The sequence below is a fragment of the Vicia villosa genome, linkage group LG1, assembly GCF_029867415.1.
Source record: "Vicia villosa cultivar HV-30 ecotype Madison, WI linkage group LG1, Vvil1.0, whole genome shotgun sequence".
Taxonomy (NCBI): Eukaryota; Viridiplantae; Streptophyta; class Magnoliopsida; order Fabales; family Fabaceae; genus Vicia; species Vicia villosa.
The window spans coordinates 95,637,795-95,651,370 of NC_081180.1; the positions used below are offsets into that span (position 1 = coordinate 95,637,795).

Below are 13,576 nucleotides of genomic sequence, written 5' to 3' on the forward strand. Positions count from 1 at the left end.
AAGATGTAGTCTCAATTTATCAATTATATATAAAATTTTATTAATTTTTTTTTTAATTTGGACACATATTAGCTGCGGAATTACCTGCGGAATATTTCCTGCGGATTTACCTGCGGAATTACCTGCGGAAATTCCTGCCGAAAATATTACCCACGAAGGTTTTAGCTGGGAACAAATAACCGCAGGTAAATCCGCAGGAAACGTGTTTCCTGCGGAAATTTAGCTAATATCCGCAGGTAAATCCGCAGGAAAACAGAGTATTTCTATTAGTGACACTAAAATAACAAGACACAAAACAAGAAAGCCAATAAAACAACCAAGAGCTAAAAAAAAGCTAGCAAGAAAAAAACACTAAAAAAACTATCCATACAGCGAAAAATTCCACTCCTCAAGTATTCAATTATAGATGAAGCAATTTTCACGCTAGCCAAGTTGTCTGTTTGCATTTTTGTAGGAAGGGTCAAGTCGTCTGTATAATATCTATTCTTTCATAATTTGTTTTTATCAAGGCTTGTCAAGTCGCAAAATTTTCTAACTTTTTTTTTGACACAATCAAAATTTTCTAACTTATAAAATGGTTTACAATACTTGACTCATAAACATTATTGGGTCTATTGTCACTTTTGATGTTTTCTTTTACCCTTTTCACACGATTTTGAAGTATTTATTTTTCTTATAAAAATTCCTTTTTTTTTTTTGTGTGATCAATGTATCTTATCTAAAAAATTTAGAAGATTTAAAATATGAATGAAAGGATCATTTAGTGTATCGAATCAAGCAAATTGAATAAAGAAAATTATCTAATTTTAACTATACATTTAACTCAATATCTAATCAATCAATTGTAGTATTATTTGGTTTCATGTTGGGACTAGCAGTATATTAATATACCAATTGTTTTTTTCGCTAAATTTTCTAACTTATAAAATGGTTTACAATACTTGACTCAAACATTATTGGGTCTATTGTCGCTTTTGATGTTTTCTTTTACCCTTTTCACACGATTTTGAAGAATTTATTTTTCTTATAATTTTTTTTTTGTGTGATCAATGTATCTTATCTAAAAAAATTTAGAAGATTTAAAATATGAATGAAAGGATCATTTTCTTAGTGTATCGAATCAAGCAAATTGAATAAAGAAAATTATCTAATTTTAACTATACATTTATTAACTCAATATCTAATCAATCAAAATGAGTCTCTTAATGAGCAGGTTAGACATTATTTGGGGTGTTCATAGTGCGGTTTGAGTGGTTTTTTCGTAAAAAATTATTCGAACTGCAAGAGAAAAAAGTGTGCGATTCAGTTTGGTTCGGTTGATTTTTAGAAATAATATCAAACCAAATCAATGCGGTTTGAGTTGGTTCAGCTAGTTCAGTTTTTTATTAAAATTATTGAGCCATACATACATATAGATGACAAGATAACTTTATATTTAAGATAATTTTATATTTAGTTATTTATGTGTTACCAAATATCAACAAAACTCATTTGAGCAACTAATTTCCATTTACTATACATAAATAAGAATAGATAAAAGTGAAATGAAAAAGATATGAACCAAATGTGATTTTTTACGGTGTCAATTTGGTTCGGTTCAATTTTACGATTTTACATTGGACCGATTTAATTTTAAACACCCCTAAACATTACTATGCAAGCAATTCAATACTAAATAATAAATAGAAACGAATATTTTTTTATACTATGTAATCTAAGTAATATCAACTTGTAATGAATAAAAGACCTGGATAATATATCTTTTTTATTGTATTACCTATTAAAATTGAGAATTTCTTTACCCACCTCCCTATTTTCTTGGTCACCTCTACTTCAGAAACGTTTTTTTTTTAAATTTGTCTTATTTCGGAAACGCACTTCCGAAAACACGGAAAAAAGGTGTTTTCGGAGATGCATTTCCGAAAACACCCCCTTTTTTGGGTTTTCGGAGATGCATTTCCGAAAACACTTTTTTTTTTAGAATTTCTTTGTCCACGTCCCAACCTTCTAGGTCACCTCTGGTGAAAACCATATGTACCCCTGACTTCGGAAATGCATTTCTGAAATGCAAGAAAAAGGTGTTTTCGGAGATGCATCTCCGAAAGCGTTTTTTTTTTCTTTCAAAATTTGTCTTATTTCGGAAATACATTTCTGAAAACACCATTTCGGAAGTTCATTTCCGAAATACTGCGCGTTTTGCAAATTTAGCAAAACAGCCCCCCTCCCCCATTCGTTTTACCCTAATCTTCTTCCAAACTCAGCTTCTCTTCAAGTTTTCTGCAAAAGCAAGTGCGAAGTATCAGAGATTGCCAAAATCTTCTTCCAATCTCAATATCAAACTCTATTAGTGGTAAGTTTATCAATTTTTTTCAATTTTTAGATCCATTATTCATATCTCCATTAGGGTGTTTAGAAATTGCAAAAATCACATTAAGGTAGGTTGACACTGCTATTTAGGTTGTTTACAAGGAATAAAAGTAGTTTTGATTTAGGGTTTTGGGGTCTGCCATGGAAGTTGCAGAAAACTTCATCGCAAGGGTGTTTCGGAAGTTCATTTCCGAAAACACCTCCATTCCCAGTTTCGGAAATAAACTTCCGAAGTGTATCAGAAATGCAATTTTTTTTAGTTTTTTCTGTTGTCTCGCATATTAATCGATTTCAATTGTTTTCAGGAACATGTCAGACAACCAAGCACGCATCAGACAGGGTAGAGAGACCCAGACTGCGTCGGCTAGACGCGAGCGGGCGGCGGCGCAGCTGGCGTCGACGTAGGTACGGGGGCAGGGCCGGGGACGACGTGTGCAAGTTCCCGTGGAGATGGACGAGGATACCTCTACATCTGGATCGAGGAGTCGTCTGCCTCGGATATCTTCTTCCCGCCAGTGAGAGGAGGATGAGGAGGAGGAGGAGGCAGTGACATACCACGAGGCGGAGGAGGTACCGAATGTTGACCCTCCACATAGGGAGGAGGAGGAGGAGGAGCAGGAGGAAGGCTATCCGGGAGGGCCCAGTGACACTTCCGTGCTGATTACCTACCACGAGTACGTCACTCGGCGTATCTGGGAGGGAGGGAGAGGTATTTTTTATAATTTGCCCGACTATATTATTTAACCGTTTATAATTTAGCCGTTTATTCAATATTTTCTTAACAGTCTATTTAACATACTTTTTATTTGTTTTTTTTTTAACAGGAGAGAGAGCCTTTATAATGAAAAATTGGTTAAAATATTTTTGTATTTGTTTCTTAACGGTCTATTCAAATGAAAAATTGGTTAAAGTAATTTTTTTTATAAAATTGGTTAGAAATTTTCATTTTGTCTCAACTATTATTTCTTTAAAGTTAAGTTTTCATTATTTATTTAAATATATTTATATAAAATAATAAAATTTAAATACAATATTTAAAAAAGTGATATATAAAAATATGCAAAACAGTTTTTTAATATGTGGAAAAAAAATAAAAAACAAATTATAATAAAACACAAATGCATCGTATATTTATTTTTATGGAGGGCATGATTAAAAGATGACGTAGAAAGTGTTAAAACATAAATTTGCCGCAAATAATAAAATTTATTAAAACAAATTAATTATTAAAAATTACACGGTTAAGAATATTTCTTGAACACATTTGTTTATATATATGTATACGTATAAAGAACATTTTTGTATAACTCTTATTAAGAACATAGGACATTAAGTATAAAATATCATCTTTACTTTGTTGGTAAAATCATGATGCAAAACTATATTATTTTAATATTCTATGCATTGGTTGTGTTGCCCTCCATTTTTGGATTCAACTCATCAATGATGTGCAAAGAGAACGAGAGACATGCTTTGCTCAAATTCAAAAAAGACCTTAATATTGAGTTTGGCATGTTTTTGTCTTCATGGAAGGACAATCCAAATGAAGATTGCTGCAAATGGCCGGAAATTCGATGCAATAAAGAAACAGGTTATGTTCAAAGGCTTGATCTGAATCTTTTGGATGAATACAGTTTCGGTGGTAACATCAGTTCTTCAATAACTGAGCTCCAACATCTAAAATATTTAGACCTCAGTTATTTGAATGGTGGCAATCAAATCCCAAAGTTCATTGGCTCCTTTAGAAACTTAAGATATCTTGATCTCTCACATGGTGGCTATCATGGGAAGATTCCTTCTCAAATAGGGAATCTTTCACATTTGCGACACCTTGATCTTAGCGGGAATGAACTCATTGGAGCAATTCCTTTCAAACATGCCAATAATGAGTGGTTATCAAATCTCTCTTCTTTGAGATATCTTGACTTGAGTGATGTTCAAAGTCTCAACAATTATTCTCATCACACATTTCAACTCCTAGCAAAGCTTCCAATCCTTGAAGAGTTATATCTATCAAATTGTAGCCTTTCTGATGACAACATCCCTCCATTATCTGATTCTCACATGAACTTTTCCACTTCTCTCACGGTCCTTGATCTTTCTCATAATCAGTTGACATCATCAAAGATATTTCAATGGGTGCTTGGCTACAGTTCCAATCTTCGAGAGCTCTACCTTGATGATAACTTGTTAAAAGGTACTATTCCTCATGATTTTGGAAACATAATGCATTCACTTGCAACTCTCTCTCTCTCTGGGAATCTACTAGAAGGAAAGATTCCAAAATCTATTGGAAATATATGCAACTTGCAGACATTTTCTGCTGACAACAACCAATTGAGCGGAGAGATTTCAGACCTTCTCATCCGGAATAACAACTCCAGATGTATTGGAAATTCATCCTCCTTACAAACTATATGGTTGTCAAATAATCAGCTTTCAGGCATGTTACCTGATCTTTCAATACTCTCTTCTTTGAGATACCTGTCTCTTAATGATAACTCTTTGAAAGGGGTCGTCTCTGAATCCCAATTCACTAACCTCTCCAAATTGGAATACTTAGGCTTGTCTGATAACTCGTTTAATGTGAATATTAGTGATAAATGGGTTCCTCTCTTTCAATTACAATATTTAAATCTAGCATCTTGTAACCTAAATTCTAGATTTCCTAATTGGCTTAAAACACAAAATCACTTAGCATATCTTTCTCTTTCAAATGTGGGTAATTTACCTCCAATACCTGCTTGGTTTTGGGAAAAATTGCAAACCTTAGATGTCATGGCCATTTCAAACAGCAGCCTTGCCGGAAAAATTCCAAATTTAGAACTCAAGTTAAATCACAATCCTTATATAGATTTAAGTTCAAATCAACTTGAAGGTTCCATTCCTCCTTTTTTATTGAAAGCAGGAACGCTCGTTCTTTTCAATAATAGATTTTCAGATTTAGCTTCCTTTCTATGCAACAACACAAGCGAACATGTTTTTTTGGAAATGTTAGATTTGACAAACAATGAATTCAGAGGTGAATTGCCTAATTGTTGGTATAATCTAACTGCATTAATGTTTCTTGATCTGAGCAATAACATGTTGTCGGGAAAGATTCCTATCTCAGTGGGAGCTATTTCAACACTTAAGGCTTTGAATTTAAGAAATAATAGATTTAGTGGACAAATTACTTCCTCCTTGAAGGGGTGCCACAATTTGCTTTACTTGGACCTTGGAGAAAATATGTTTCATGGTCCATTACCTTCGTGGATTGGAGAAATCTCATCATTAGAAATCTTAAGTCTTTGGTCTAATAAGTTCTATGGAAGCCTACCTTTAAACCTCTGTTATTTGAGAAAGCTTCAAGTATTGGATCTGTCACAAAATAACTTATCAGGTGGAATTCCATCATGTGTTCAGAATTTTACTTCAATGACTCAGGCCACCACAAGCTCAACTATATCAGTGCGTAATTATAAACACTATACCTATAATGGGGGATTTATTGTGGTACAAATTGATATCGACTTATACTTGATGTGGAAAGGTGTAAACGTTCTTTACAAAAATGCAGATGAGTTTTTAAAAAGCATTGATCTCTCAAGCAACCATCTTACAGGGGAAATACCAACAGAAATGGAGTACTTATTTGGATTGACTTCCTTAAATTTGTCAAGGAACAATCTCACTGGGGAAATCATTTCAAAAGTGGGAAACTTAAAGTCGCTTGAATTTCTTGATCTCTCAAGAAATCATCTGTCAGGAAGAATCCCTTCGAGTCTAGCTCACATTGATCGTCTTACTATGTTGGATTTGTCGAACAATCAGCTCGATGGAAAAATTCCTATTGGAACACAGCTGCAGACATTTAATGCTTCAAGTTTTGAAGGTAATTCTAATCTGTGTGGAGAACCCCTTGATATAAAATGTCCTGGAGAAAATCCACCAAAACATCAAGTGCCAACAAATGATGATGCAGGAGATGAGAATTCAGTATTTTTGGAAGCATTATACATGAGCATGGGCATAGGATTCTTCACCGGTTTTGTTGGCTTGGTAGGATCAGTATTATTCATACCCTCTTGGAAAGAAAGGTATTCCAGATTGTTGAACTCTTTGATAGTGAAAGCCATCTCGTGGTGGAAGGAGTGAATGCAGCCGTCTAGTTGCTCTAAAGTGAATGAATGATAAACAGGTACTAACTGCTATTCTTTTTTATTTTTTATATTTAATTGAATCCTGAAAATGTTTTATCTGTCATTACCCTTGTATGAATTTATAACTAAAGCATTTCTACAATTTGCCATTGCTCATTCACTATTTTTTAATATTCATTTTAGGGGATATGATGGTTAAACATATTAAATCTTATCCTATTCCTCCCTTGTAGTATCTTGATGTTTTATAATCAGCCATAATATACAAAATCAATCTCATAATACAATTGTAGTTTTCTTATATGCAATTTATTCCATGAAACATGCAAAATTTTGATGTTGTTTCCAAGTTCTAAAATTAAACTTTTTTTTGCAGGATGATCTTCTGTGCCTTCTGTATCGGATGCGTACATTTTTTGCTGTTTTAGAATAATGTAGCTCGGCTACCGTTTATTGTTTGGTAATGGATACGATGAATGCCTATTCTTGTTGCGTTCGGAATAAAATGAATGTCATTTTGTTAAAACTTTCTTGTCATCAAGTTTTATTGTGTTAAGCTTTCATGTTTTGTAGTTAATTTTGGTATGAAAATGTAATAGATTATATTATATTATATTATTATATTATATTGTATTATACTAGTTATAAAGTTAATAATTAATAATAGGTTGCATTCTCTAAATATAAGAAAATGGTTCTACCTTTTTTAATGACAAAAAAAAACATTATATTTTCTTCATTTGCCTGTTTATTCACCCACCAATGCATTTGTTACATGAAATAATTTACAACTTAGAATAGTTTATGCCATTCTTTATATCGACAACGAGTTTCTTCTAATTATTTCTTTTTTTATTGACATGTTCAAGTAAATCCTTACAAAATAATCTTAAGAGAAGTGATAGTCCATACACTCTGTTTTCTTATAATTTAAAGACCTATTCGTTTCTTTGGACACATCTATTGCCAAAATGAATAATGAATGAGTTGATATTTTCAAATCCTTTAAACATGCTATCAAGGACATTGTTTTGACAGTTGTATATAAAAATCAAGTTTTGGAAGTCATATCTTCAATTTCATGGAGGTAAATTATTTTGATCAACTCATACTACTCATTTTGCCAATAAAAAAAATTCTCTACATCTAATTTGTTAGATGCAAGTGTGAATGATTAAGCATCACATCATTTATAAATTGATGAAATGTTAGATAGAGATAATGTGATGTTTTTTCTTGTGGTTCTGGAGCAATGATCACCCCTTGATGCATCCGATTAAAATTGATTAGTTTCATTTGTCCTCACACTAACGTGTGCCTTCATGCAACAAAATTTGTGCCTAAATTTGTATAGAAAATTCAACTTTGATTAAAAAAATAGAAGCTTACAATATAGAATAGAAAAATTCTATGGTGAAATCATTAAAATGACTTCTTTGAAAAACTCACATTCTAGCCAATAAAAAATGTGCCCTAAACCCTAGAATGTCACGTAGGACTATACCATACATGCAATTAACTATGTAATATCATAGTTATGGATATTACAATTAAGTCCCTAACATATTAAAAATAACAAAATATCCCAATCTTTATGTTATTTTTAAATTTTAATTATTATTATTATAAAAATCAAATAAAACAACATTCAGACCAACAAAATTACATCAATGTCATATTTATCTTCCTCAATTCATCAACATCATATTCATCTTGCATATCCTCCATTTTTGAGCAAACTGAAGTTATTCATCGTGTCCATTTGTCTGTTCATGTCCTTTTCAAACACTGCAGACGAACATCAACATAACACTCATCGTGTTCGTCCGCCACTTTTGAATAAATTAAAGTTATTCATCGCGCTCATTTTTCGTTTTATATTCTTACCCAACACTGTAAACGAACATCAACATAACATTCATCGTGTTCGTCCCTTTTGAAGTTCTCTCATTCAATCACTCATCAAACATAACACGCCAAAAATTTGCTCGTGTTTGTATTGAGAGCACCGTCGCCAAGGTAAATGCAAAAATATTTGTTATGTGTTTGAAATTAATGATTAAGATTTACTGATTTCAAATTAAGTATAATTGGGAGTGTTAAATTCGATTTCAAATTGGGGATTAGGGTTTATGTTTGAATTTGTTTTATGTACATGTTTTATATTTGATGATTTCAAATTTACAATTTGATTAGGTACCAATGATTTAATTAGGAAATTAGGAATTGGGATTGATGTTGAGTTTTGTTGTGTTAAAAATTGTATTAATTCAGGTTTGGTGTTAAATTTCAGAATTAGGGTCTATGCTTGAATTTATTTTTTGTACATGGGTTTAATATTTGATGATTTTGAATTTGGAATTTTGTTAGGTACATTTGATTTAATTAGGAAGTTAAGTATTGTGATCGATGTTGAGTTTTGGTGTGTTAATAATTATGTTAATTCATATTTACTATGGAAAACTACGACGATAATGATTCCAACGATGTTCGTTGTTGTGATTAATGATACATCTGGTGTTGAGTCTAACTATGCTCAGGATGACAGTTTTTCGGTATCTAGTGCGTATCAAAGTTAAGATTATAGCAGTGGCGCTGATAATATTCACAACGATGATTTGGTTGAAGTAAATGCAGTTATAGGTGATAGAGTGGTGAATAATTCCATTCCTGCAAATGAAATGCGTGCTATGGAGTTTGGTATTGTTGATGAAGTTTATGACTTTTATTATCGGCGTGGTAAATAAAAGGTTTTGCCATTGGAAAAAGTGATGTTAGGACAAGAGGGTTCGACGATAGTAAAATAACAGTAATGAGGCAGTTTGTATGCAATAAACATGGTTCAAGAGAGAAGAAACACTTATGTATGGTTGATAGAAAAAGAGATCACAAAAGTTCGACTCGTACTAAATGTCCGACTAGGTTTCGTGTGTACTACAAAATCAACAAGAATAGATATGTAATGTCAGTTTTTGAAGAGGCTCAAAACCATGAATTAACCCCATATAGGTTTGTGCACTTACACCACATTTATCGTTAAATTTTTGAAGTTGATAGCGCTCAGATTAATGGTCTTCAGTCACATGGAATTAGAACTTGTCATATAATAGGGTACATGGTTGCTCAGAAGGGTGGATACGCTGGTCTGAAAATGATGTCAACAGTGATGGACGAATGAAGTCTTTTTTTTGGGCTAATGGGAGTAGTAGATCTGAATATTTTGGTTTTGACGATGTGGTTGTGTTCGACCCAACTTACAAGAAGAACAAATACAACTACCCATTGGTTATATTTTCAGGGTGTAACCACCATTCTTAGACAATTATTTTTGGTGTTGCATTGGTATCAGATGAAATGATGGAGACGTGTTGTGAAAAACGATACCAATAACAAAGTATAATAGGGAATTAGGAAGGAGAAGATGAACACAATAATTGGTTATAACTGCTATTCTTTCACTTTCTCTTTAAACAAGATTACAAGTTTACAAGAATAACAAATAACCTCTCTCACCCTAAATTAGGATTTGCAGCTTAGCAATGATGAGAGATTAGTATGCTATTTATAATAAAACCTAACATACTAACTAATGGGCTTTTTCCACAAGGCTCATTACACAAGTCAACTTAATAAACAAGCTAACTTAACAAATTAGGGTTTAAACACTAAACCTAATTTAACATGCTAACAACTCTAGCATCTTCGACACAAGCATGTGAACAACCTTCGACTTCATGCTTAATCCCGTCGAACCAAGAAGCTACCCTTCGACCATACTAGAGTTCGATCCAATATCTCACAAGACGTATAAGTGGTTGTTGAGGTGTTTTTTAGAGTGCATGAAAGATAATACCTAGAAGCAGTTGTAACAAACGGAGATGGGGCTATGAGGGAAGCTATAAAGCATGTGTTTTCAGATGCGAGTCATCGTTTATGTGATTGACATTTGAATAAGAATGCATGTGAAAATGTAAAGAAGTCAGAATTTTTGGAAGGTTTTAAGAAATGTACACAAATTTTACAAAGTATCAATTTGAAAATTTTGGTCATAGCTAATTAAAGAAAACGAACTTGAAGGATATCCTTAAGTTGAAAAAATGTATGAGAACAAATCACTATGGACAATTGTATACCTACGTGATAAATTTTTGGACGTATAAGAACTACTTCTCGATGTGAAACTGTTAATGCAATAATCAAGAGTTATGTTAGGAAGAAGGATGTATATTTTTATAGGGAAAGATTATGTTTGATCTTTATAATGAGTAGAAAATACTCACTACAATGTTGAGTTAAAATTTTAAATTTTAAGGAAATTTCAATTTATTCAGAAAATAAATGGTCCAAAACTCTCAAAATTCCAAAGACTTGGAAAAAATATCTTATCTTAAGTCTTCAATTTTATAGATGAAGCAATATTCAGACAAGTCAAGTTGTCTATATAACATGTATTCTGTCATAATTTATTTTTATCAAGGCTTGAAACTGTCCGAATATATGGAAAGAAGAAAATGACCAAGGGTCCACAAATTAAGAGGATGTAGTATTATTTGATGATTTCATGTTGGGGCTATCATTAAATAAATAAATAAATAAAATGACTCACTACGATGTTTCGTTGAACTTCTATCCTCTAGTGTAATTTTAATGGATCCAAAATAAAAATGGTCCAAAATTCTGTACATTACAAAGACTTAAATTTTTTAGGTAAGGTCAAGTCGTCTGTGTGTAGTCTTCCATAAATTTTTTCCAGAAAGAAGAAAATGACCAAGGGTCCACAAATTAAGAGGTTGTAGTATTATTGGATGATGATTTTATGTTGGGACTATTATCAAATAAATAAAAGATATTCACAAGATTTATTTGATCTTTTAAATCCTAACATAAAGTGAGTAGATAAAATATATTTTTCTCTTCAGGTTTATAATAATAAATTTTTAATAACATGCTATAAAATTAAAATTAATTTGACTAGCAGTATTTTATACTTTATTACTAGTAAGATACCCGTGCTTCCGCACGGGTAAATTTATTTAATACGGTATGAAATTAATTAGATACATATAATTTTTTAATAAATGATTTAATTACAAATAAAAAATATTATATAAATTTAATTATATTAAATAATTATATAAAAAAAGCATCTGGAAGATGAAGATAAAAAAAAATGAAATTTTAACATTTAAAAATAAAAATTATCTCTCAATTTATATTAATTGTTGATTAAAATAAAATAGATACTTTGTTGATAATGACCCGTGAAATAAAAAATTTATTTGATCCGATATAAAATATATTTAAATACAAATGTAAAATGAACAATAATCATATGAATTTAATTGTGTTAAATAATCTTTAAAAAAAAATCGTGAAATGAAGAAAAGAAAAAAAATTAAAAAATAAGGATATTATCTCTCTAATAAAAACAATGATTGATTAAAATAAAATAAGTATTATGTTGATAGTGACCCGTGATATTACAATATTTTTAATTTTATTAAAATTAAAAAATAAATTATTTTTTTGAGTTGATACATAAATAGAGAAAAAAAAATTAAAATGAAAGTAAGAAAGTGTGGGAAGAAAATTTGAGAGAAATTTGAAATTTTAATTAAGAAAGAGAAAGTGTGTAATGATCGATTAAAATAAATTAAATATTGTATTGATAGTGACCCGTGAGATAAATAGATATTTAATTTTATTAAAGTTAAAAAAATAGATCATTAATAATTTTTGTGATTAAATGAAAAAAAATTAAAATGAAAGTAAGAAAGTGTGGGAAAATGAAATGTGAAAGAAATTTGAAAATTTAAGTAAGAGAGAGAAGAAGTGTGTTGGGAAAGAAAAAGTTGGTTATTGAAAAGTTAAAAAGTTGGACCAATGAGAGGCCGACAATTGGCGCTTGGTTATTGAAAGGTTGAAAAAGTGATATGTGATTTTGTTAGTTACCAAATTGCCCTTTTTTATTTGTAAAGAAATTTTTAACTAAGGGCATAATAGTCAGATTGGTCAATCTTTTATTAATTGTTTGTACTAGCGGGATACCCGTGCGTACGCACGGGTACTGGTACGGGACGCGAATTTGTTTTTAATACATAATAAAAATGAAATGAAAGAAAAATGAAATTGTAAAATAAAAAAAATTGATTAATTTATTTTTTATTTAGAAGATAAATTAGTAGTAAAGTTGTTAGTGTTTATTACAATAATAATTTTTGTCATATATTAAAGTTAGATTAGTAGTAAAGTTGTTTTGTTTATGTACAATAGTATTATTTTTCCCCTTAATGTTTTCACATATTTGAAACAAATTATTGATAAATAAATTTGTTATCCAATATTTAGATTAATAGTAAAATTGTTTCCATTTATAATAGCTATAATTTTTTCACGCATTTGTTTTCAAAATGTTATAAAAAAGTGTCAAATTAATTTAACCAGTAAATTTTATTGTTTTTAAAAAAATAATAAACTGGTGCCTATATTTTTTTTTGTATATATAAAATTTTTAAATGAACAATTTATTTTATTGGATATAATCATAATTTTCTTGAAAACAACAGTAATAATTTATTGTCTCAAACATCTATTTAATAACTGCTTTTTTTTTCTTCAAAGAGGTAATATTTTGTGGGTTTTAAAAAAAATGGAAATCTTTTAAATTGTATTAATTTCAGTTTTTGGTTTGTATATATATAGTTTAATTGTTTTGAATTACCAATAAGTTGCATGACTCAGTTGGCATGTCATTAAAATAATAATGAAATTGAAAACAATCCACTGAGCAACAACATTCACCAAAAAAGAGCATGTCATTGATTTATTACATTTGAGAACATGAATGTCAAATTAATAAACAAAGAAGATCCTCAGTTTTAGTAGTGTTTGATTTGATATTAATGATGTATCCAAAATTTCAAAATAATTATTCTCGTTCATTTATATACCTAATTTAAAAAAAAAAATATCTATGAAAACTCAGCATTTGATAAGGCTTTACTTAACTGGCCATAGCTTTATTCGACCCAATCAAATATTTCACTTAAGAATGATACTTTAAGAAC

General features: G+C 30.6%; 1 protein-coding gene across 1 annotated transcript; it reads left to right on the forward strand.

The window, feature by feature from the left end:
* The first annotated feature begins 3,696 nt into the window (after positions 1–3,696).
* On the forward strand, positions 3,697–7,076 carry LOC131612948 (receptor-like protein EIX2). The gene is made up of 2 exons (XM_058884688.1): positions 3,697–6,547; positions 6,886–7,076. The coding sequence occupies exon 1, from the start codon at positions 3,736–3,738 to the stop codon at positions 6,502–6,504; it is 2,769 nt and encodes a 922-aa protein (XP_058740671.1). The 5' UTR covers positions 3,697–3,735; the 3' UTR covers positions 6,505–6,547; positions 6,886–7,076.
* The last annotated feature ends 6,500 nt before the right edge of the window (positions 7,077–13,576 follow it).

What these genes read in the sequence shown, in the direction of transcription:
- LOC131612948 (XM_058884688.1), top strand. Translation starts at nt 3,736, where the DNA reads ATGATGCAAAACTATATTATTTTAATATTCTATGCATTGGTTGTGTTG.